The sequence below is a fragment of the Suncus etruscus genome, chromosome 11 (genome assembly GCF_024139225.1).
Source record: "Suncus etruscus isolate mSunEtr1 chromosome 11, mSunEtr1.pri.cur, whole genome shotgun sequence".
NCBI lineage: Eukaryota > Metazoa > Chordata > Mammalia > Eulipotyphla > Soricidae > Suncus > Suncus etruscus.
Window position 1 is genome coordinate 23,744,140 of NC_064858.1, and position 25,992 is coordinate 23,770,131.

The window sequence follows — 25,992 nt, forward strand, 5'->3', positions numbered from 1 at the left end:
GAGTGACCAGGGTTCGTCCTGGGCTTCCAGCCAGGACTCGCCTGCTGCGTGGTGCTGGCCGATAAAAGCGACTACAACCCCGCTCCTTGTCTCCAAGCTTGCTGAGAAGCCGGGACCTCTCCATGACCAAGATGCGCGCGTTTGGAGAACTCCCAGAGACCTGGGGGTGAGGGTGGGGTGGCCCCCGCGTAAACCTGGGGCTTCTGCTGCATGTATAGAATATGGAAGCAGGGAGGTGAGGGTGGGCGAGGTGGAGAAAAAACGGTCCCCTGGTGTCCCGAAGCCCGAGGCTCCCTCCTAATAACAGTTTGCAGTGCGCCCCGGAGCTCCCCATCTTTAAAGCGCATCGGGCACTGCGCACTTTGCAACACACGTTGCAGCACATAGCGTCCTTCTCCAAAGTTGCCTATATGAAGCGATTTGGTTTCTTCTATGCCTTACCCCCCCGCAACCCCCAATGAAATTTTCCACCGAGCATTTAAGTGGAAACACTGCGTTTTGTGTCGGAAAGCAGGTCATGCAAATGTACCCCGCAGGATGGGGGAAGGGAGGAAACCCCCAAACCCAAAGCGCGCAGTCTTTTTTTTTTTCTAGTTTCTTCCAGAATGAGTCTGCATTTGGTTTGCTCATGTTTGATTTCTGTCTTAAGTTCCAACCACGGGTGACTCTAGTGGAATGACTAGGCACGAACGTTGAAAATCCACAGCGCTGGCCCTTTGCTAACTTAGCCTCACCCACGTGGAGCTCGAGTCGATTAATCATTTTTTTTTTTCATGAGTTCATGATGCTTTAAGGTGAATTCGGTGAACCCCGGATTGCTCCTGCCCACACCCCAAGACACTTATCTCACAGGAAACTGGAGGCTATCTTCAACAACTTTCGTTTCTATCTTTTCTCATGTTTTACTAAGAAGAGGAAAGAAACAATGTTCTTCATGTAGTACCGTCCTTTTAAGTTCCTTTCTCTTGTACTTAAAATATCTCTTTATCTTTTTTTTTTTCTTTTTTTTTTTTTTTTTTTTTTGGTTTTTTTGGGCCACACCCGTTTGACGCTCAGGGGTTACTCCTGGCTATGTGCTCAGAAATCGCCCCTGGCTTGGGGGGACCATATGGGACGCCGGGGGATCGAACCGCGGTCCGTTCCTTGGCTAGCGCTTGTAAGGCAGACACCTTAGCTCTAGCGCCACCTTCCCAGCCCCATCTCTTTATCTTTATAGTGTTGCAACCTTCGGAAAAAATGTTATTTGCGAAAAAATGTTGTGTTGCAACCTTAGAAAAAAAAATGTAATGTATTGTGACAACTTGATAGAGCCACTGTTCGAAATAAGTTTTCAAGACAGGGTCTTTCTTGGGAGTTTGTTTGACCTCTCGTGGAGAGTGTTGGGGGGAGATGATGTTACCCTGTTTTACTGGGCGGGGGCTGCTCATCATGCTCTATTCATAGATGCTCTGGAGACTGGTGGTTTGAGTGATCCAACCTGGGTTGATTGTATGCAAGAGTCTTAATCCCTCTGTTTTCTTCCCTTAAAAAAATATTTTAAGGATTCACATTTTTTTTTTTTGTGGTTTTTGGGTCACACCCGGCAGTGCTCAGGGGTTATTTCTGGCTCCACGCTCAGAAATTGCTCCTGGCAGGCACAGAGGACCATATGGGGCGCCGGGATTTGAACTGATGACCTCCTGCATGAAAGGCAAACGCCTTACCTCCATGCTATCTCTCCGGCCCCAGGATTCACATCTTTTGATGATCAGGGTTCTTGTGTTAAGGGATCACTCCTTGCAGGGCCAGAAAGACCTTTTAGGGTCCTTTTTTTTTTTTTTTATTAACCCTGAGTTTGCTACGTACATGCAAGGCAAGTGCTCTGCTTGCTTTGTTGTTTCTTTGGTGTGTGTGTGTGTGTGTGTTTGTGTGGTTTATGGGTTACCTCTTAGGGGTTACTTCTGGTTCTACACTCAGGAATCACTTGGCAAGCTCTGGGGACCATTTGGAATGCTAGAGATTGAACCCAGATTGGCCAAGTGCAAGGCAAACACCCTATCCACTGAGCTGTTGCTCTGGCTTTGGAATTATATATATATGTAAATATATAATAATACATACATTTATAATATAAATATAAATTTATTTATTTTATATATATATATTTGGATACACCTGGCTTGGAGGACCATATAGAATGCTGAGGATCAAGCTCGCATCCTTCCTGGGTCAGCCACATGCAAGGCAAATGCTCTACCACTGTGCTACCACTCTGGCTCTAGGGATTTTATGCTTTAAGAGTGGTGATGTGTATAGCACTGGCAGCTGTATAGGAACATGAGTATATCTTGAATTTTATAGTCATTGCTTCAAATATCGTGTGTGAACATGGTAATACTGTGGTGTGCTGAGTGAAAGTGGGCAAAGTGATGAGGGAGGGCAGACACTGGTGAAGGACAGGAAGGGAGAGGGTGCTGGGGGCCAAGACAGGGCCTGGCACGGTTGGTGGTTGTGGTCCAGACAGCAAAGGCTGCCCTTAGGGAAGTTTGAGAGAGGCACAGCCAGTTGAGCAGGTCTGACCAATGCATGTTCACAAAAAAGGAGAAAGGGAGGGGGAAAAAGGCTCACTATTTTTTTTTTTTGGCCCCTATTGAGTTCAGTGAGTTTTCATAATGGATAGCTGAGGTCAGCCCTGCGGGGGCTGAGAACATTTCCATGCCTCTGCAGGAATCTCTCCTGTCTTTGTGCTCTGAAGGACTCCTGATTTGAATGAAATGAGTTTCAAACCTTAGGAAGGGAATGTGGTCTGGATGGAGGGTATCCTGCTGATTTTGAGAGAGGGATTCTGGTATTTTGGGTACTGGATTGAGTGTGTAAATTATACCCCAAAACACAGAGTTACATGAATCTCTCCTTCATTAATTTTTTTAATTGATAAAGAGTATAAAGGTTTGAAACAGGGGCCAGAGAGATACGTACAAGGAGTACTGTACAGATTTGCATTGTACGTAGCTAACCCTGTTTTTGATCCGTGGCACTGTACACAGTCCCCTGAGTATCCTGCTAGTTGCCTACACCCTTCAATAATAAACAAATGAATAAAAAGAATTTCGTAAGGGAAGTTGAAAACGGAGATTTGAATTAGGGTTTTCTCCAGTTATGTGTCAGCAAATTGTTTTTGTAATTTTAGAATTTCATGCTCAGGACTTTCTCTTAGTTCTTTGCCTAGGGATCACTACTGGTGATGCTCAGGGATCCCTATGCCGTGCTGGGATTGAACCCAGGTAGGCTGCTTGCAAGGTAGTGTCTGTCCAGCCCACAAGACTTTCAGGTCTGATTATTTCTAATTATCTATACAGGTGGGGTCTGGGCTGGTCAGATGGTAGACAGCAGAGATAGTAACTGAGCAGTCAGCTTGGGCTTCTAATTTACTTTCTATACTACCATGAGGAAATGGAAGCATAGAAAAGCTGGTTACTTTTTTTTTTTTCTTTTTTGGTTTTTGGGTCACACTCGGCAGCACTCAGGGGTTACTTCTGGCTCTGTGCTCAGAAATCGCTCCTGGCTTGGGGGACCATATGGGGTGCCGGGATTCGAACCACCGTCCTTCTGCATGCAAGACAAACGCCTTACCTTCATGCTATCTCTCCGGCCCTGGTTACTTTCTTGATTGTCTGGGTTGGCTGTTGCTCTAGGGGTTTAGGTGGTTTTTGAATGCCCTCTTCTTGTGGCAATGGGAAGGAGGAAACATGGCTTTCTCTCTTCCCATTTCCTTTGAGGCTTGGACCTTTAGTCCTCTAATAGATGCTTTCCTTGAGAAAAAGGGGCAAAAGTTTAGCCTTCTGTCCTTCCTTTTTCTTTTTCTTTCTTTCTTTTCTTTTTTTTTTTTTTTGGTTTGGTTTTTGGTCCACATCACTCAGGGGTTACTCCTGGATTTGTGTTCAGAAATTACTCCTGGCAGGCCCAGGGGACCATATGGGATGCTGGGGATCAAACATGGTTTGTCAAGCTGCTTGCAAGACAAAAACCCTTCCCAATGTGCTATCACTCCAGTTCCTCTTTTTTTTTTTTTTTTTTTTTTGGTTTTTGGTTTTTGGGCCACACCCGGCGATGCTCAGGGGTTACTCCTGGCTGTCTGCTCAGAAATAGCTCCTGGCAGGCATGGGGGGCCATATGGGACACCGGGATTTGAACCAACCACCTTTGGTCCTGGATCGGCTCCTTGCAAAGCAAACGCTGCTGTGCTATCTCTCCGGGCCCCCTCCTTTTTACTTTTTTTTGTTTTGAGGTCACACCTGGAAATGTTAAGGGTTACTCCTGGCTCTGTGCTCAGGAATTATTCCTGGTAGTCTCAGTAGACCATATGGGATGCTGGAGATCACACATGGGTTGGCTGCATGCAAGGCACTCACTGTACTGATATTCCTGATTGTCACATTTATCACCTGAGAGTGTGAGAGGACAATTTGGAGCCTCCGGCCCTACTGTTATCCTAGACTTCCTCTACCTTCTTTTTGTACAAAGCTGTCATTCTCTTTGAGCAGCAGAAACCTGGGTACTTGACTCTTCACAGCTGTGCAGACAGGCAGTTTGTGTTGTTCACAGTATCCAAATGCTCCAACTATCTATGTGACGAACATTTCTGCTGATGGCTGGTCAAGCTTCTAGCCCATTGGCTCAAATATTTTCAGTATTTGTTCAGTTAAGAGCATTAAAAGTAGATTCCCAGAAACAGTTTTCTTTGTTCTATGAATAATGTAGATACATTTTTTCATAACTGGTTTTGTTTGGAGTCAAAACTTAATGTATTTATTTTTGGTCTTGGGGACACACCTGGCAGCACTCAGGGGTTATTCCTGACTCTGCCTTCAGAAATCACTCCTGACAGGCTCAAGGGACCATAGGAGATGCCAGGAATCAAATCCAGGTCCTTCCTGGGTTGGCTGGGTGCAAGGCAAACACCTTACCACTGTGCTACCTCTCTGGCCCCTGGAGTCAAAACTTTAATTCACCCCTCAAAGATAGAGGATTTTTAAAGAGACCATAGAGAACAGTAGGATTTATATGGATTTTGTTTGTTTGTTTTTGTTTGGTGTATATACCTGGTGGTGCAATGGGACACTGAAATTCCAAGGATCAAATATAGTCCTTCCACATGCATTACTACCCCTTTGAACTATCTCCTCGATTCATGTTTTGATGTCGACTGCTTTGCTCAGAAACTACTATATATGGATTGACTATTAGTGGTGACAGTTTGTAAATTGGAATGGATAATGATGATGATAATGATAGAGGTGCTGAGGATTAAACTCAAGTCCCATACAAATGCAGACCCTGAACCTGAGCCTGTGCCTCTGACCCACATTTCTACATTGCAAATAGATTAGAAGCAAAAGTTGATGATGAATATTTCTGAGAAAATTGACACCAAAAGATGTCAAATGAACTAAAATTCATAAAATACATTACACAACCCCTGCCATGCATGCCAGGCTGCTGGGTTTCTCTGGCTTTCAGATTTGGATCAAATGTGATGGGAAATGTCTCTTTACTGCCTGAGGAACTGGAAAAATATCGAACAAAGTCATGTGTCTGGGAATGTGAAGTAATCTTAATATTGTTGCACATGTTTTCTTTTGTGGCTGCAAACAATGCTGTTTTTAAGCAATCTAATCAATGCACACACAGCCAAACAAACCTAACAAAAGAGACTCTGAGAACCAGTGTTCATTGAGTACTGGAATTTGAAAGGAAAAAAAAACACCAAACTCTTAGGTCATTTTAGGCATTTACTTTTCCTAAAGAAGGATTGTTTTTGTGAGTTGATTTTTCTAGCTTTCAATTCTGTTCCACTGAAATACCTCAAGAATCAAGACCCAAAATCTATGGCTAGTTCTGACTCTGCTTAGGAGTTTCTTGACCGTTTCCTTATTTCCATTTACTTTGGATTAAAACATCTCAACGATTCATGCTGGTATTTTGCTACAGGTCTTTATGCTCATTAAAGAAAGTCATGCAACATCATACATGCTCTTATTATTTGGGTCAGAAGTAGAAGTAGCTCAGCAGTAGAAGACCTACCAAGCATAGCTAATGCCCTGGTTTGATTCCTAAATCAGCAACAACAATTTTCTAAAAAGTACAATGCTCTGAGGTTAGTGGGTAATAGAATAAACGTTATATTACTAATGTCAGGAATAGAGTTTGTTCTTTTAGGCTGTCAGAGTCATGGCCCCAATAGTAATATCAAGCTATTCCTTACATGGGCTTTGGGCCTGCTTTTCTGAACTAATGGCATCAATGGCTTTATTTGTGGGAACTTATTCATCCATACTTGATGTTCAAGGGAACTGAGTCATTGGAAGCTACATGAGCTGAACCAGATGGTCTACACTAGATTGCATAGTTTAACGTCATCTTTAATATTATGAGGATCGAACCCAGGTCTGGTACATACAAGGCCTGAAACTGAGCTTATCCCTCTCCTTCGCCCTCTCTCTCTTTCTCCCCTCTCTTTCTCTCTTTCTCCATCTCCTCCATCTTTAATATTAATTATGAGTGTTCTGCATTTCCTGATACTGGGGTAAAATGATGTAGGAACAAGAATATTTAAGGCAGCATCATGAGGGAAAGAGGTCTATCTAGAGACAAGAATAAAGTCTCTCTGTGCTGTTGAGGCTCATCTCTCAGCCTATAGAAACCAGTGTGTGTTGGTTTCTGGTACACATGATTGTTGTACTCAAAACTAAGATGAAAAAAAAAAAGAGATGAAAAAATGCCTTTGAATGAAATTAACTCTGAAGTCATTATCAAGAAATACTGTGCAAAACAGTAGACTTCAGTGGAGGGCAAGGATGGAGATCTCCAGGCCATATCTAAGTGCTTACAATGAGTTATACCTACTGGAAATGACCTATTGAGAATAGTGGACAGACCCTGTCTTGCAGAGCCAGTGGTTGAGAACAGAGCCGGGCTTGTGCTCAGCTCTCCTGGAAGGAGCTGAAAGCACTTCTCCTTGGCACCTGGGTGACCAGTGTATCTTGCTCCATTTTTCTCCTAACACCACCACCCTTGGGCTCTCCCATTTGTTCCTTTTGTCCACAGCACCCTTGCCATTCTCTCTGCACTCCCCTGTCTACAAGGTCTTCTGCCTTGCAGGGGGTTTTGTACCCCCCCCTACTCCTTTCTACAGTAGATATTGTTCAGTACCTCTTGCTGGTTTCCTTGATCTTGTGCAGGGTTCTCTCTGCTCTAGCAGAGTCCTGCATAGAACCCCACCCATACACTAATCAGTCCAGCATACCATCCTCATTCTTTTTTTTTTTTTTTTGGTTTTTGGGCCACACCCGGTAACGCTCAGGGGTTACTCCTGGCTATGTGCTCAGAAGTTGCTCCTGGCTTGGGGGACCATATGGGACACCGGGTGATCGAACCGTGGTCCATCCAAGGCTAGCGCAGGCAAGGCAGGCACCTTACCTTTTAGCGCCACCGCCCGGCCCCACCATCCTCATTCTTTCCTGTGGTTCCCACTTGGAGTCACCTAGCACCTCCTCTCCACTGATGATGATGTCTTCACTACATTGTTGCTTTCCCACATTGTGGGAAATCTTCCTTTCCCACAGTCACTGGCTTGCTTCCTCCTGCACTTGATCCTCTGCACAATTCTGATTCACCTTCCATGACGTGAAATCTCAGGAACTCCCTCGGCATGCCCCCTTTCCCCCCAATGCCTCCTCCTGGGTTTCCAGGGCCCCTGCGAGCCACTATCTTCCCTTCACTGGGCTTGTGTTTCCCCTTTGACTCAGCCCATTCCCAACTTTTCCCAGGACTAATCTGACCTCTTCAAAGGTGACAATAGAGGCTACCATCTGCCTGTTGGAAGCCAGCCTCCTCCAGCACTCCTCCCCTATACTCCTCCTGCTCCCTCTGCTCCATACCTCTGCTTCAGGTCCCAGAGCTTTCCCTTTCTCTTCATAAGCTGAGCCGCCCTTTCTCATGCTGCCTCAGATGCTCAATTTTCACGTCTTCTTGGCTCCTCAGAACTCTGGTTGTAGTTTCTGGTTTAGCACAAAAAAGCCAGTCAGATTAGATGGGCACCTATTTCCCTCTCTGTCCTCAGGATCAGTCACAAAGAATCAGACAATAGGGGGGCCAGAGAGATTGCACAGCGATAAGGCATTTGCCTTGCATGCAGCTGATCCAGGAAGAATGGTGGTTTGAATCCCGGCATCCCATATGGTCCCCCATGCCTGGCAGGAGCTATTTCTAAGTGCAGAGCCAGGAGGAACCCCTGAGCGCTGCTGGGTATAACCCAAGCCCCCCCCACCAAAAAAAAAAAAAGAAAAAAGAGAAAAGAATTAGATAATGATTGCCCAGGTGGCAAGCTAGCCCCAACAGCATGAATAAGTGGAGAGGCTGGCTATTTATTGAGTTCTGTCTCTGCTCCCCACCCCTTATCCCTATTTACCTGTTTACCCTGTTTTCCCTGTCCATCCTGTTTACCTGTGAGCCACTGTTGGCATTAATAGGTACACAAAGGACTGCAGGTACCTTAAGAGCAAAGGCTGGGTTTTGATGAAGTTAAAGTCATAAGGGGAATAGACAATCAAAAGGTACATTTAATAGTAGTCTAGAGGCCCTGGAAAATGGCCTATTCAAGTAGTATGTTTTCTGATTGCTTGTAGGTTTACAGCAAAGCCCTCATTGCCTAAAATAAGCTAAACTTGGTTTACCCAGGGACTCTCCCAAAACCAGTGGGACAGTACATAGTTCTTACAGTAACTTCAGCTTACAGTCACTTCAGCTGTGGTTGTCGTGGCTTTGAGAGGGCATGAGTATCCCACCAGAACACATATATCTTTATTTGGGAAGTGCTCTCACGCAGTATTCCAGTGATCTGGGATCCATTTCTGGTTCAATCCAACTACACATATTCAGGACTTACAGTGTTGGGACCACAGGGCTGTACCCTTTGGTGCTCTAATAGCCATATGGGGTGGGGACGGAACACTGAGCTTCACACATGTGTACTGCATACCCCAAATCCCACCCCACAGTGCTCTCTGCAGCCTGAGAGCAGGCATTTCTGGTGTTCAGGGAGCATATTCAGTTGTGTTGGTTTGTTCGCGTGAGCCCTGTACTTCAGTCCCTCACAAACAATGTAAGTATTTAGCCAGTGTGGGAACCGGCAGACACATGGTTCCCTAAGCACTTGCTCTAGAAGAGGGGACTTTGGAGGTGTGAAAAAGTTTTCTTTCAGAATTGGATGCCACTGAGATCTTTGTGGGAGTCCATTTTTTGAATGCTGTGAAGGACTCAAAAACCAGGCTGTCTTTGCTCAGCAACAGCATATGCACTGAAGAGGTGGGTTTTGGCCGAGAGGTGTATAGAGCAATTCCATCCATGATGGCTCACAGTGTCATGGTGCCAAATGGCTGGTTCCTGGAGACAAAACCTAAGGGAGCTGCTCAAGATCAGCAAAATTGTAAGACTAGAAATGGTTTCAGCATCACAGAGGCCTGAGTTTCTTACAGATGAATAGACTGATAGGCTGATCCATCGCTGTGCTGGTGGTAAGAGATCCAGGTGAAAATCTGTGGGCACCTGATTGGTGCCACTGAGTCCTCAGGAAAAATCTGGTTCTAATTATTTTATTAAAAACTCATATTTTAAACTCCAGGGGTGGAAGGCTTCCTCGCCCCCCAGTGCTCATGACATATAGTTGACAATGGGCATTTTCCTGCCTGGAATGGGGACTAGTAATCTCTGAGTCACTGGTCTATTTTCTCAAGTATAGAATACACTTCAGAAAGAGCTGCCTCTTCTCTCCTCAGTTGTGGCACATTGGCATTACATGTGGTCATTACATAGATACCCATGGTTCCTTCCTCTGCTTTCTGGAAGCCATCACCTTAGGCTGGGCATAGACCATCAGTCCTGTACTCTTTCTACCCAGGTGCTCAGCCCTGTCATTTGCCCCTGCAGTATAGTTTCAGGAGACAAATAGTGATAAAAATAGTTTTATTTAGAGAAATATGAGAGAGATATGTGGTCAAGAGAGATAAGTGGGGAGGCTTCTTCAAAGGGGAAACAGCCTCCAGTGACTTTTGGGGGGTTATACATTTATGTATATATATATATTTAAATTCCTGAGGTCTTCTGCAGCTGGAAAACTTCATCCTGGGCCAGAGCAATAGTACAGTAGATAGGGTACTTGCCTTGTACACATTCAACCAGGCTTTGATCCCTGGCATCCATATGATCTCCTAGGAGTAATTCCTAAGAGCCAAGTCAGGATTAAACCTTGAGCATTATCGGTGTAGCCCACAACAAACAAGCACAATTTTCATTCTGGTATTGTCAAGGGGAAGAGCTTTGCACTCTCTCCCCCCCCCCTTTTTTTTTTGGTTTTTGACCATCTGCATGAAAGGCAAAAGCCCTACCTTCATGACATCTCTCTCTGAAGGGGTCCACCCTGCATTGGGGGAAAGGTGGAGCCAGATGCCTCATTTTCTGCATCTCCAAAGAGCACAGCACAGCAATCTCAAAGGGGTGGGTCTTCATGCCTTTGAGCTATTTTTGGGCTGGTGGCTAGGTGACTTCTTTCAATCACTTCTTGGTTTTATTACTTCTTGAAAGACTCTACAAATGGGTGTGTGTGAGAGAGAGACTCCCTGCCTGCCCATAAAACCAAAGAAAGAAATTTCACACCCTAGGTGGAGGTCTAGTCTGCAGTTGCTGGCTACTTGCCTTTTAACTTTGGTATGGCTTTTAGGGGGAGCATGCTCTGCTTGATTGTAAGGAGGTAGATTTCCATGGATATATATCACTCTATATATTTACATACACATTTATATAAAATGTGTATATAAATGTTTTTGTTTATTTATTTGGAAATAAGTATAAACATATTCCCCCCCCTTTAAACGGGGTGGTAGGACATTAGTTTGGAAACTTCTGCTCTATGACATTTTCTCCTCTCTAGGATTCTATTTTTGGAAAGCCATACCAAACCTTTCTGGGTCAGTTCATCCCATCATTATTAGAGGTGATCAAAGCACCTCAGAAGTACGTGTCTCATCTTCAGTTTTGCTTTGTGAGTCCAGTTTTGCCCACTGGAGGCAACACCAGTGAAAGGAGAAGGGTGTTCACACTATATCCCCAGCACCCCACCTCACCTAGTGCCTTGATTTTTTTTTTTTATAAATGATTAAATTTTCTAAAACTTTTGGGCTACACTCAGTGATGCTCAGGGCTTACTTCTGGCTTTGTGCTCAGGGACCACTCCTGAGGATCACACTGCAGTGTGCTAAGCTGGTGACCCTTGACCCCTTATGAAAGTGGGAGTCTTGAAAAAGCTTTAGTGCCTTTTTTTTGTTTGTTTGTTTGTTTTTGGTTTTTGGGTCACACACAGCAGTGCTCAGGAATGACTCCTGGCTTCTATGCTCAGAAATCGCTCCTGGCAGGCTCGGGGGACCACATGGGATGCCGGGATTCAAACCAATGACCTTCTGCATAAAAGGCAAACACCTTAACTTCATGCTATCTCTCCAGCCCCAGCTTTGGTGCTTTCAACTAAGGTGCTTCAGGCCACCCTGGTTGATTGGAGGCACTTCATATGATTTCCCCGGGCACCACCAGGGGGCACACCTGAACACAGGACAAGAATAGCTTCTAAGCATCTTGGGTGGTGGTGGGATTACCAGCTAAAACATATTTTAGACAGATATTTGATTCTTCCTCAGGAGAGGTGAATTGAAGAAAAATATGTATTTGACACGCTGTCCACACAGATGCAGGACCATGAAAATACATAGGCAGCAAAACCAGTGAGTTGAAGAGACAGTACAGCCAATAGGGCCCTGCATAGCAACTGACCCCTGTTTGATCCCTGGCATTGCATACAATGCCCCAGCCCAACCTGGAATGATCCACGAACATAGAACCATGAGTAAGCCCTGAATACTGCAGGATGTGGCCCTAAAACAGAAAGAAAAAACAGAAGTTGTTTGGGTGGAGTCACTGGACAGAATTCTGAGGAATAAAAGTTGACCACAGAGGGGGTGAGTTTGCAGTTATCAGCTCTAAAGAGAAGAAACCTTCCTCTAAGGGTTTCTAATGTTTATGGCCCCACCCAACCTTTGCACATTCCTTCCGCTTCCTACGCCTGCCCCCAACTTTACCCCACCCAGACCATCAGCAGAGACCTAGGGAACCATTGGGTTGTGAACTAGGGCCCAGGAGCCATCGCTAAAATCTTTCTTAAGAAGAGCTGCTCCTGGGGCCGGGCGGTGGCGCTGGAGGTAAGGTGCCTGCCTTGCCTGCACTAGCCTAGGACGGACCTCGGTTCGATCCCCGGCGTCCCATATGGTCCCCCAAGAAGCCAGGAGCAACTTCTGAGCGCATAGCCAGGAGTAACCCCTGAGCGTCACAGGGTGTGGCCCAAAAACCCAAAAAAAAAAAAAAAAAAAAAAAAAAAAGAAGAGCTGCTCCCTGTTAATTTGTATTTCCCCAACCCAGAAAGGCTCAGGCCTAGAGAGATAAGGGTCTGGCCTCTAATTTACGAATTTTGTTCAGCCCAGATGGCTGGAATTGCATTAAGCCCTTTAAAGACAAATGTTTGGTTGCTTTAGCATAATTTCCTTTTCTCAATTGAGCCCAGCCAGCCAGTTCTAATTGCCTGTAAATTGGAACCAGCTCTGAAGTGGGGGTGGCAGCTAATCCAGCCTTTCACTTCTTCCTTCGTTTACACCATTGAACTCAGTTCACACCCTAATCCTGCTTAGATGAAGTCTGATAGTCAACTTTTTCCTCCTTTCCTCTGCATTGAAATGTTTTTACTTCATAAGTCAAATTCATTTTACGAGGAGAGGGAACAGATTCTGAGATAGAGATGGCATTTTCATCAAATTTGGTTTTGATAGGGGAGGGAAGGTGTGAGGGCAGCTCAGTAATCTTTGAGAAACCCCATTCCTAGTGAAATGCATTCTCTTTTTTGGCCACCAAGTTGGTACAGGTATTAAACACCAACCTTGCCGAATCAAATAAACCGTAACTTTTGACTAAGCTCTTGTTACTTTTGGGGATAACCCAGCAACGCTCCAGGAAAGTTCCCTGTGGGTTTTGGTGTGCCATGAAGTGCCAAGAACTGAATCCGGTTTCTAGCAAGCAGAGCTCCAACCCATAGAGCTGACTTAATCACACCGTTTTCTTCTTCAACTTTGGGCAACCCCGGATCAGTGTTTAGAAATTATTTCAGGTTTCTTTAAGAAGATAATGGGAAATTTACAGAGACTTTCCCAGGCTGAAATCTGCCCTTGTTTTGGCTCCAGCCACAGTAGTCAGAGCCTTTCTTGGAGCGGGTGAGTTTTCTGAGTTGATAAGATTAGAGCTGCCTTGTCTGTAGGCTTGCAGGGAATCCTATCTAAACTCTGGCTGCTTTTAACCACTCTCTGATCCAATGTAAACTGCTCTCCCCACTTTCTCAGATCATACCGTCCAAATCACCACTTCAGCTGACTTAAAAGGCTTTTAATTGTGGCCTGCAGGACCAGGGGATGGGCGGAGAGAGCAGAAGCCATTACCAGCTTCCTTTCTCCTTGTTAAATCTTTTCCTCATCTCGGAATTTGGTGATCTTAGGCCAGCACCAAAAAATTTGAATCTGCTGGAGCAGAGAGTAGCCCAAAGCAGGTAGTTACCCCTGCACATCCCCTGCTGTGAATGATGAAGGGTCCCCTTTGAGGTCTTTGGAAATCAGCTCCTCTGTTGCGCGCTCCGTGGTGGTCGATTTTGCCTGCAAAAGACAAAAGCTAAGATTGGGTATAAGTGCCTTGGAGGTCTTTGGGGTCCAGATAAAGATCGAGGGTGAACCCGATGTCTCTGCAACACCCAGAACTCCAAATCTTTCTCCGGTAGGTGCCATAAAAAGAATCCAACACCCAGATAGCCTTTCTTTCTTTATTTTATTTTAATTTATTTATTTTATTATCTATTTATTTTACTATTTCTTTCTTTATTTGCACTTGGGGATCAAGGGCAGGCATCGTAGCCACGCCGGGGCTGCAGACAGACCCTGGGGCTGAGAAGTGCGTTTTGTGGGGGTCTTGGAGAGAGGAATTCATTTTCCCTGGCGCGAGGGGCGTTTTAGGGCGGCGCATCCTGGGTTTCTTGGGGAGGGGGACGTGCCCGCCTGTGCGGAGCTCTCAGGCGCGGGTCTGCATCGAGCCGCCTCTGTGGCGGGACCACGGCCTGGATTTTCGTGCCAAGAACCAGAAAAGGAGCCAGGACCGTTAACGCGCCGATGGGAGTGTTAGCGGGGCTGCGCGGGGGCCTTCGTGCGGGGCTGGCCCGGGGCTGCGGGCTCTGCCACCAGGCTCGGCCGAACCTCCCCAACGCGCGCCCTGCTGCGCGCACCCCATCCGCGCCGTCTCCCCGCAGCATCTCTTTCGCCCGCGCGCCCCGCGCTGCCCGGACCCTCGGCCTCCAGGTATTGCTATGCCGGGCGCGCGTGGGTCGGGGTGTCCTGAATTGGTGTCTCCTCTCCTCGCTGGACATCCAGAGCTCCCCACTTCCACCCGGGTTCAGACACCGCTAGTAGGACCGATCGGCAGGGACCCACAGGCTGGGGAGAGCAGGGGAGGAGAATTTCGGGGCGTCAGTTCTGAGTCATACCCTGCGCGCAGTGGCACCCCACACTTAGCCTCCTGGGATGCTTTTCTACCCTCTCCTCCTTGCCGGAGTCTTCTACTGGATTAGAATTTAAAAAAAATTTTTTTTTCCTGCATCTTTCCCCCATTTTTTTTTTCTGTGGCCTTAAATGATGCTGAAATGACCCCTGGCCCGGCGTCTTGTGGCTTGGCTTCGACGTTGTCTGTTTTGGTGACCCAGTGCCGGCCATCGGGGGACCCTGCGCCCGAGGAAAAATGGTTTGTTCTAGTCCCCAATCCTCTCCCTGGCTGGCCATTGTGCGCCGGTGATGGACAGGACCACGAGGCTCGGCGCGCCCCTGAGAATTTTTCTATTTAAATGACTTAAAACCTTCCTTTAGACTCTTGGCACCGGTAGAGGGAGGACAATTACCCTGTGTTCCTGGGTGAGGTGCCCGGGCTCTGCTGGGCAGACCTGGAATGTAACCGGCTGTGCGCTCTGACGCTCGAGGGAGGGGGCAACCGGAGAGGATCCCCTGAGATCCTGGGTAGGCCTGGAGGGCTGGAAGGGCTGAGGGGACCCGAGAGCACAGAGCCCAGGAGTCTCAGAACCCACACTTGGCCTTGCTGTCGCCTCTTGCTGCTCCACCTTCCCAGTTCCTTAGCATCCTTCCTGGAGAGCTCAGCGTCATGGTGAGTGACCACGATGATCCTGCACCCCTGATCCCCTCCACCCGGCTTTCTTAAATAATTTTCTTTTCTTTTCTTTTTTAAAGGACTGCAATAAAGGATGCTTGGCAGAATGTATGGCAGAAGGCGGACCCATGGACGTGGTGGAGACGTTTCAGGTAGAAGCTCTTCCCTCAAGGTTAAATGAAAGGACAGTTGAACCGATTAAATTCATTTCTGGGTGGGATTCTGGGCACTTTTTTCTCTGGGTTATTCATTCTACAGATATGATGTCCTTATGTGTTTGGGGTCTTTGAAATGACTTGGCAGTTTCATGGCTCATTTTATTTCATGAATCATACATTTTTTGAAGGAATTATTATCAGTGAATATTAACTCAGAGGTTTATCTGATTGCTTAATGAACCTTCATTTTTATTTATAAAAATGACATTTTCCTCCTTCAGTCAAGCCTAACATTTTATAGCAAAAATGTTCCTTTAAATGATATTGGGTTTTTTTTGGAGGGGTGGGGAGGGAGGCACACCCAGCGGGCGCTCAGAGGTTCTGAATCTGTGGTTAGAAGTTACTCCTGGCAGGCTCCGTGGACCATAAGGAATGCTGAGGATCGAACCGTGTCAGCCACATGCAAGACAAACACCCTACTAGCTGTGCTATCACTCTGGTGTTGCATTAAATAATTAATAATGGAGTTGGATGGAGAGATATTTCTCTCCCATCCCAGGTCACATGGCTTCATCCCCCATGAACCTGCGGGTCTGGGGTCCAGGAAAGCGAAGGGTATTGAACTCACTCACAGGCAGGCATCAGGAAGCATCAGCTTTATTCGCGCCCTATCCACCACCTGTCTGGACTATATCATAACCTTTTAAGTATTCAGCCATTCTTAGGTAGCCCTGCCTCTTAACTCCTTTCAGCCATCTTCCCTTTGGGCTCCATGCTGGCCAAAGACCAGAAGCATGCGAGAGCCAGCCAAAAGCCCTACTCCCCTCTGGTCCATACCTTATCTACCTTTTCCAAGACCCCTCCCAGGAATGGGCGGGGTCTTGCAGGTAAGGTCAAGTTACCTAGGGAGAAAGGAGGGATGAGGCTTCATCTCCCCCTTCTCTGAAATATAAAAGAAATTTATGTAATCCTAACTGTACCTTTAGCCAAAGGTGGGTTAATATTTTCATGCAGCAACGTAATAAAGTGAAAATTAACATACCAGCCCTTTTCAAAAACATAACATTTCTGCAAAATATACTATACACCTGTAACTTAATATTTTCTTTTTTTTTTTTTTCTTTTTTTGGTTTTTGGGCCACACCCGTTTGATGCTCAGGGGTTACTCCTGGCTATGTGCTCAGAAGTCGCTCCTGGCTTGGGGGGATCATATGGGACGCCGGGGGATCGAACCACGGTCCATCCTACGGTAGCGCTTGCAAGGCAAGCACCTTACCTCTAGCGCCACCTTCCCGGCCCCGATATTTTCTTAATGCTTTTCTACCAAGCACTATTCCGGAACTTTCATGTTCCTATACTTTTAAACTATATTGGGGGAATTTTCTGTTCCTATTAACCTTCCCTACACACAAGTACTACAGCATAAATGCATAACATACATTTTAAAAACAGGCTAAGTACATTAAAATACACTCAGTAAAACATTTTGCAACTGAAAATATTAGCTATGGAAAACAAAACACATTTGAATTATAAAGAAAATGAGTAATTAAGACAAAGATGCAGGCAGTTAGAAATCAGATCTTTAAATGGGCTAAACTTATTACTCCCTTTTTTTTTAACTTTTTTTTTAAACCACTAACTAACTAAAACTTATTCGATCACCAACTATGAGTAAACTATGACTACCTGCTTAGTTCAAAGATCTGATTTCTAACTGCCTGCATGTGTGTAGGGAAGGTTAATAGGAACAGAAAGTTCCCCCAATATAGTTTAAAAGTATAGGAACATGAAATTTCCAGAATAGTGCTTGGTAGAAAAGCATTAAGAAAATATTAAGTTACAGGTGTATAGTATATTTTGCAGAAATGTTATGTTTTTGAAAAGGGCTGGTATGTTAATTTTCACTTTATTACGTTGCTGCATGAAAATATTAACCCACCTTTGGCTAAAGGTGCAGTTAGGATTACATAAGGTTCTTTTATATTTCAGAGAAGGGGGAGATGAAGCCTCATCCCTCCTTTCTCCCTAGGTAACTTGACCTTACCTGCAAGACCCCGCCCATTCCTGGGAGGGGTCTTGGAAAAGGTAGATAAGGTATGGACCAGAGGGGATTAGGATTTATGACTGGCTCTCGCTCGCTTCTGGTTTTTGGCCAGCATGGAGCCCAAAGGGAAGATGGCTGAAAGGAGTTAAGAGGCAGGGCTAGCTAAGAATGGCTGAATGCTTGAAAGGTTATGATATAGGCCACACATGTGGTGGATAGGGATGAATAAAGCTGATGCTTCCTGATGCCTGTCTTTGGATGAGTGATTCCGCTGTTCACCTAAACCTGGGACCCGCCAGCTGAATGGGGGTTGCGGAGCCACGGGGCCTGGAATGGCATCCACCTCCATACTTCTCCATCGTTAATTATTTAACACTACACTCTGGCTTCTGGTGGGGTTTCTTAAATGATCACGTATTAAAGGGCTAGTGAGGGGCAAATCAGAATCTTGTTAAAATGCAATAAAAGGGTTCAGAGTAGTAGCACAGAGGGTAGGGCATTGCCAAAACCTTGCATATAGCTGACTTGAGCTCCATTCCCCGCATCCTATATAGTCCCTGAGTGCTGCCAGAAGTGACTCCTGAGTGCAGAGTCAGGAGTTGTTCCTGAGTACCACTGAAGTGTGGCCCCCAAACAAAAATAAAATGTAATAAAAAGCTCAAATGGAAGAGTGCCAGCATTTCTAGGGGAATGGGTTTTCTCCCTTATGCTCCAGCTGTGGAAGATTTGGTTTCTGTCTTTGTGATTTCTCTTCTGCTCTCCTGTGACCTATCTGGGTTTCTGTCATTGTCAGTGTCAATGCAGTTTCCTAATAATCTCATATTTCTACAACTGGACCCATCAGCCTCTTCCACCTACCCAACTCTTAATGTGTGAAAGGGACTGTGCTGGCAGCATAAGCCCTGAGATCACCTCAAAACACTGTCTCTGCTCAGAATTATTTGAAGTCCAGAGAATAATGAAATGCAGTCATTAATTTACAGGCCTAAATTTGCGTATTTTATTTGTAATTTTTTTTTTTGTCCTATAAAGAGAGATTCTCAGGGAACCACTGAAACCTATGTGCTCTGCTTGTAGCTGAAGAAGGCACAGCTCCAGTGAATATATTTAAATATTGGTCTTTAAAAGAATAAAGTGAAAGGGAGTATTGCTTGCTTATGTCTCAGTATCTGCTTATACAGTGAGTGAATTGCTCATGGGATCAATAGATAAATCACACCCCCCTCAAAGCCTTATTACTCCTATAGATAGACAAATGTTTTTTTTTTCCCAAGTGATTTCCAATGATTATACAATGGGAATCTCTTCTGTGTTAATTTAGTTTCAGTACATTATGTTTCTGTGGAATGTATACTGATATTCTTTGCTTTGGTGTTGAGGTGTAATACTGGTTCTGTTCAGAGTGCTGGGACATGGGGAAGTTGATTCTTTGGGCAAGAAAATAGTGGACTTGTAGGACCCTCTGCTCTGGACATAGTTTTCTGTCTCTGTTCTTACATTGTGTTTGGGATCTCAGATATTTTCCACACTGTCCCTGAGCCACTGGGAGACAGTCACTGTGCACACAGAGACCTGCTAGGTCTCATTCAGCATTGATGCCTTATTCTTAGACTATTTCTTAGACTCCAGTGTTCTTTGCCTGATAGAGATCAGCTGTGGCCACTTTACAGGTTTTCACAGATAGATGCTGTAAAGCTAACATTCTCCTCTTGCTTCCCTGGTGCATTTAAAGTGTGTCTCTGAAAGATCGTTTACATGGATTCTACAACTTTCCAGGTAGAGTGAGGAAAATGCTCTGCAAGTAGGGTAGTTGCAGAATTCTGAGGCTGCTGAATCTTAGAGGTCATTATCTATCCTTGAGAAGAATTTCAGGCTGGAAAGTGTTTTTGCCTTGCATGAGGCCAACCTGGGAGGGACCTGAGTTCTAGCCTCAGCATCCCATATGGTCCCCTGAGCCTGCCAGATTTGATTTCTGAGTGCAGAGCCATGATTGACCTCTGAGCGCTGCTGGGTGTGGCCCCAAAACACAACAAAAAAGAAAAGCAGGTTTTCTGGCTCGAAGCCCCTGGTGGTGTTGAATATGAGGAGCAGTGCAGGGTCCCCTGCTGGGCTCTTGGGCAGTGCGGTCAGCTGATGAAGCATACTGATTCTCAGGCGCCCCACTCTTTAGACAAACCCCCAGGTATTTTTCCCTTCAAGGCAAGTGGCTGCCTTTTTTTTTAAAGTATCATCTATTTTTTTTTAAATTATGTTTCACATTATTTCACAGCCCTACCATTGTGACCTTCCAGGTTTTTCTTTAAATCAGATAGAATACTCTGACTTTAAAGTAATCAGAAAACATGGAACATCCAGAAGAGAAGACAATTATGCAAAGGCATCATTGCACAAATAATTTGTGGACCAGAAATGAAGGAGAAAATATAAATTATTACAGAACACAGGATACAAACTATTGAGTCAGAGTGATAATATAGTGGTAGGACACTTGCCTTGCACATTTCCAATTTATCTTGTACCCCATATGGTCCCCCACCACTGCCAGAGGGTGATCTTTTGAGTACAAAGCTGAGAGCAAGTATCGAGCACTGCCCGGTGTGACACAAACCTAAAAAGAAGTTTCTATAAAGAATGTTTATTTTATTTTATTATTTGGTTTGGGGATGCAGTGGTATTCAGAGGCTATTTCTGACTGCTCAGGAAAGCCTCCTGGTGTTGCTCAAGGGACTACGTGGGGTACCAGGGATTCGAACCAGGGTTGTGGATGCCATAACCCATTAAGGCAGGGGTCTCAAACTCAATTTACCTGTGAGCCGCAGGAGGCAAAGTCGGGGTGATCCGTGAGTGCAAAGTCAGTAGTAAGCCTTGAACATTGGGTGTGTGTGTGTGTGTGTGACCCAAACAACTAAAACAAAACAAAACAAAAAAATTCCTCTAGGGCAGGGCCACAAAATGTTGTACGGAGGGCCATTTGCGGCCCTTGGGCCGCGAGTTTGAGACCCCTGCATTAAGGCTACTGCCTTCCCTCCTGTACTATTTCTCCAGCCTCCAATTTGTTTCTTTTATGCCATTACCCCCCTTAGCACTGCATTTCCTAGCTACTCAAAACCATTCACATGCCTTCAGCTAATAATGTTTGCTTTTGACCTTCACTCAGCTGTATTATCTGGTTGTTTAGATTTGCTATTCTTTGAGTACTTCTTCTGGAGTTCAGTTTAAAGCTTTGTTTTTAGAATGGCAGGAATTTTTTCTTTTCTTGTTTTGGGTCACCGACAATGCTCATGGGTTACTCTTGGCTCTGTGCTCAGAAATTGCTCCTGGCAGGCTCAGGGGACCATATGGAATGCCTGGAATTGAACTACTGTCCAGCCTGGATCGACTGAGTGCAAGGTAAATACCCTACCACTGTGCTATCTCTCCGACCCGGAAGGAATTTTTTTCAACTGAAGGACACCTCTGGCTCTTGAAATTCTAAAACCACCAAATCATGGACTAAGTTGAACAGCAGAACATATTATGCTCGGTCTGCTTTGTTATGATCAAGTCTGATCTCTGTGGGCTGTGAGTCAATTAGACTTGTCCCAGAGGGATGTTAGTTCAGACCAGAGTTTAGAAAAGTGAAAATTATATACTGAGTCATGGTCACACTGAAAAATGTTTCTTAAGAGGATTTGTAAAAACAATAAAAGGTCTTTCAGGAAGCACAGGAAGTTCCGTTGTTTTTATACACTGTAGCAGTCTAATATGTTGAGAGAAAATCTAAAGCCATGACTATTGATACTAAGAGGTTTTAGAACATAATTAACTGACAAGTGAGATAGATAAGAGAGAGACAAAGAGAGAATAACTGCTGTGCTGAATGGGGCTGTAAGCGAAACTATTGCAGAGAAATAACTCCATTTTCAACTGAGCAGACAGAGTCCGTCTGCAGACTGTTCAATGTGCATCAAGGGCAAAAAATGGCAGGTGTTGAAAAGCTGAGGTCACCTCCCATGCACCTGTACCAGATGGGGTGCTAGTTGCCATGCTTACTCTTGGAATAAAGAAGGGATTTGGGGCAAATCCTTCATGCCCAGTGTTAGAAATGGGAGATGGGGCAGGGAGGAAAAGTTGAGTGTTGATTCTACATTCCCATGTTACTGTCTTGCCACCTGGGCAAAGCTAATAGAGAGCTCAGAGGCCAGTCAGTGATCACACTGACTGCCCCAGCTCAGCCTTTGCTCCTGGTTTTGTTTTCAGAACTCCACCTGCCCTGATGCCATATCATAAGTCCTTATCTCTTCTCAGATATGGATTCTTGGAAATATTGCCTTTAAAGGAAACCACCTCGAATAAAAGCAGATCCTGGGATTGCATCATCTCATTCCATGGCAGTCAGGATTGTTCTCTCCTCATCAGCTTTATCATGAAGTAACATTCGTCGAAGATCCATGGCACTTGCCTACTTGGCCTGTGCAGCTGGAGATGCCCAGGGGGCACATTTGTAGTTAATGAGGCAGAAGGGAAATTCTTGGGTGGGTGGGGGATTGAGCTTCTGTGGTTAAACTAAACAGTGATCTTGTTCCTCTTTCTCTCCTTTCTTTGGACCTTAAGTAGATCATTAAAGTTGAAGCTAGACAGCCTTTTTTTAGTGGTGGTGGAGGGCAGTTGGGGTCACTTCTGGTTCTTGGCTCTGCTCTAGACTGTATGTGATGCCAGGGATGGAGCTAGGATTGTCTACATGCAAGACAAGTACCTTACTCCATATGCTCCTTCAAACCCTTTAGAATACCCATCATTTGAACCAAAAAGAGGGCCAGGAGAATCCTTGATGATATGGTACAAAAGAGACCTAGCTACTTTCTACTTGTTATGTGACAAAACCATTTCCTGTTTGTTTTTATTAATTTACTTGCAGCTGAATACATTGCTAAATAAGAAGTAAGAGATTTATACTGAAAGCAAATAGAAGTAGATTTGAGAAAGTAAGTGAGTGCATATTTGGGATCTTTGAATGCACTGGAATATTTGGGCTCAAATGTGTCGCCATTGAGCTTTTTAAAAAATTTTTTTATTTATTTTATTTTTTTATCTTTTGGTTTTGGGGTCACACCCTCCAGTGCTCAGGGGTTACTCCTGAGTCTACACTCAGAAATCGCTCCTGGCAGGCTCAGCGTGTACCATATGGGAGTGCTGTGGTATTCAAACCAAACTTCACTGTCCTTCTGCATGCAAGGCATATGTCCTACCTCCCATGTTATTCTCATCCGGCCACCGAGCCATTGAGGCTTTTATGAGTCTTGTTGTTTGAAGGGCATGGTCAAGGCTGTCATTGGTTTATGTCTATGACAGAATAAGGAGAAGAGGTGCAGCTGGGATATTGGTATGTAGGGAATAGCAGTTAATAGTATTGAAATTAAGGAATGGACAATTAGTTAAGGAAAATGCTTTTGACAGTTCAGTGGCTGGTATGGAAAAGTGAGGTGAGAACAAAGTTGTTAAAATGATAAATGATGTTGAAAGATAATGAATACATAGAAAGATGGACCAATGACCGCTTTGTGGCTGGTCATTTCTTTTTTTTTTTTTAATTTTTTGGGCCACACCCGGTAATGCTCAGGGGTTACTCCTGGCTATGCACTCAGAAGTTGCTCCTGGCTTGGGGGACCATATGGGACACCGGGGGATCGAACCGCGGTCCGTCCAAGGCTAGCGCAGGCAAGGCAGGCACCTTACCTTTAGCTCCACCGCCCGGCCCCGTGGCTGTCATTTCCAAGAAGTGCTTACTAAGATAATGGTGATGTTTTTACTTTTTATTCTTCCCTGCTTTAGAATTTTAAAATAAAATAATGAATATACTTTACTCTTACTAAATAAATAAAGGATCACAGCTTAAAAACGTTGAAAGTAGGATGACTAATTGAAGGAAGGACTGGGCTCTGATTAATAACCTGTGTTTTTTATTTTTAATTTATTTTGAGCCATACCAGGTGATGCTCAGGACTAACTTCTGACTCCTGCACTCAGAAATTATTCCTTGCGGTGCTCACAGAACTTGTGGGATTTGGGTATGAAACCTGGGGTTTTACTGTGTGCAAGGCAAGTGGCCTACCCATTATACTATCAGTTTGGACCCCTTAACCCATGTTCTAAATTGAGAAACTCAAGACCATAGGGTTGCAAACTACTCAGGGGATTTTGGGAAGAATCTATAAATGATTGAGATAGTACATCTAGACATGGTTCTCAGTTTTTCTGAGCACTGGGAACCAAATCATGTGGATTTTCTGAGTGTATGTTTCACCTTGGGGATAGCACACACTGGCAACAACTTGGCAGCTAGTGTAAGATCCCTCTTTGAAGGGATGCAAGTGCTGTGCCCCAGCCCTCCTAGAACCCATTAGAATCACTAAGGTAGCTCAAAAGCAAGCCAGTTTTCGTACTGTGGGCCTGCTCTCACTAAGATTGTAGTTCTGGAATGGGTTTATAAAGTTAGCGTTTTATAAATCACTCTCCTTGAGTCTAGGTTGAGAATTCCTGATGCAAATATGTAAGTGTAGAGGCTTAGGGCATAGACTTGACACTAGATTCAATGCTTGAACTTTTGGGGGGGACCAAGGACGTTGGATCCCACGTAGTAGTGCTCAGGGCTTACCCCTGACTCTGTGCTCAAGGATCACTCCTAATGAAGATTAGGGAAGCACACATGGTCATTGAACCTGGGTTGGTTACATGAAAGGCAAGTGCCTTAATCCCTCCAGCCCTGGAATGTCTTCCTTTAAGTGGATTTATTTTTTCATAGTTAGTGAAGAGTTTTTGTTTTATTTTTGGGTCACACTCAGTGACTCCTTAGTAAAGAGTTAGAAGCCAACTTACTTGTGCTCTGTTGCAGTAAGAAGTTCCTTCTCCCCACAGTTTAGCATTTTACTAACTTTCCAGAAGTCAGACTATCCTGGAAATGACCATAATCTGCCATGTGTAGTGTTCAAGGCTTCTTTGTAATTTGGGCTTTCTGGTTATTAGGAAATTCATTTTCAACCCTGAATGTTATTTATTTATTTATTTATTTATTTATTTATTTTTGTTTTGGGGTCACACCCAGCAGCACTCAGGAGTTACTCCTGGTTCTGCACTCAGAAATTGCCCCTGGTAGGCACAGGGGACCATATGGGATACCGGGATTTGAACCACCGTCCATCTGGATGTAAGGCAAATGCTCTACCTCTATGCTATCTCTCTGGCCCTCCTGAATGTTATTTTTAAAATAAAACTGATTAGTATTAATAAGAAATAATGAAGACAGTTTAAGACAGATTTATATAAATAAATTTGTTGAATAACCAAAATCATAAGAACTGATGATGGAATAAGATGTTCTGTGTATCTGATTTGGGTGAGGAGCAGTAAGGATTTGTGTAGAATTGAAAGGAGAGAAATGAGCCAGCCATCCTTATAGTCATCATCAGCAGGCCAAACCTGTGCCTGGTTAGTTCTTTTTATCCTGGTCACAAGAAGTTCCTTCCTGTGATTTTATTTACCCACAGTTTCCACAGTGAGTCTATGAATAGCTGTTTTGTTTGTGATTCTTCAGCTCCTGTGTTTGGACAGTTGGTCCCATGGAGAGGTGGCGAGATGCTACTGGGTACGGCTGTTTTCTGTCCTTATTTCTCTTTCCGTGGATAAGAAGTCCTTTGTGTTCTCTCTCCTCCAACAGAGCAGAAGATTTCTATCTATGCACATTCTCTCCTTTTTCAAGACAAAATATTTGCTTTCCTCTGCCCATTTCTTCTGCAGCACACCCAGTAGCTTTGAAGGTCTGCGCCAAGAATTCTTTTGGGGAGCTGGAGCATGACTGTTGCCAAGAGAGGTTCAGTTCTTAGTGATGTTCATTGTAGTCTAATAAGCCTTTTGTAAGTGTGGCTGTTATATTGTCATTGATAGGAGATGTTCTTTTCTTTTCTAGAGTGCTCAGTAGGAGTACGGTTATGGGAATGAAGAAAGAGCCATATCTCTTTAGCATCATTTTATCCCACTTGTTATTTTGTCTCTGTTTCCAGAAATCATCAATATTTGGTTATTAGGCAGCTGGCATTGAGGGGTCACAGATGGAGGGGCAGGTTGTATATAGATGTGTGACTAGTTTGGTATTTTTAAAGCTGCTAAATTTTCTGAATTGGTTGCTTATTTTCAAAAGTTGGGCCCTGGGCTTGGGGGAAATAGTGAAAATTTCCGATTATAAAATGAATAAGTTCCAGGAATAGGAAGGAAAAGTAATTTTGCTCTTTTTGTTTTATTAGTTTTGGGTCACACCTGGTGATATTCAGGGGTTTCTCCTGCCTCTGTACTCAGGAATTATTTTTGGTGGGATCAGAGTATTATATGAGATACTGGGGATTAAACCTGGATTGGTTGCATGCAAGATAAACACCCTATCTGCTAGCTATTCTATCTGTTTAGCACCATTGCCAGTGGCTTTAGTTTTTT

The 25,992-nt window shown here is 44.5% G+C and overlaps 1 protein-coding gene across 5 annotated transcripts in view; it reads left to right on the plus strand.

Moving 5' to 3' along the window:
* BCAT1 (branched chain amino acid transaminase 1) overlaps nucleotides 1-25,992 on the plus strand; it is a 647,504-nt gene that overhangs the window by 581,800 nt on the left and 39,712 nt on the right. The window contains exons 2-3 of one of the 5 annotated variants that reach the window (XM_049783820.1): nucleotides 232-298; nucleotides 15,403-15,476. In XM_049783820.1, coding sequence (XP_049639777.1) covers nucleotides 232-298; nucleotides 15,403-15,476 — 141 coding nt within the window. Of the gene's footprint in view, nucleotides 1-231; nucleotides 299-14,275; nucleotides 14,469-14,969; nucleotides 15,322-15,402; nucleotides 15,477-25,992 lie in introns of those variants that run through there. The other 4 variants (XM_049783819.1, XM_049783822.1, XM_049783823.1 and 1 more) reach the window with 4 other exon arrangements.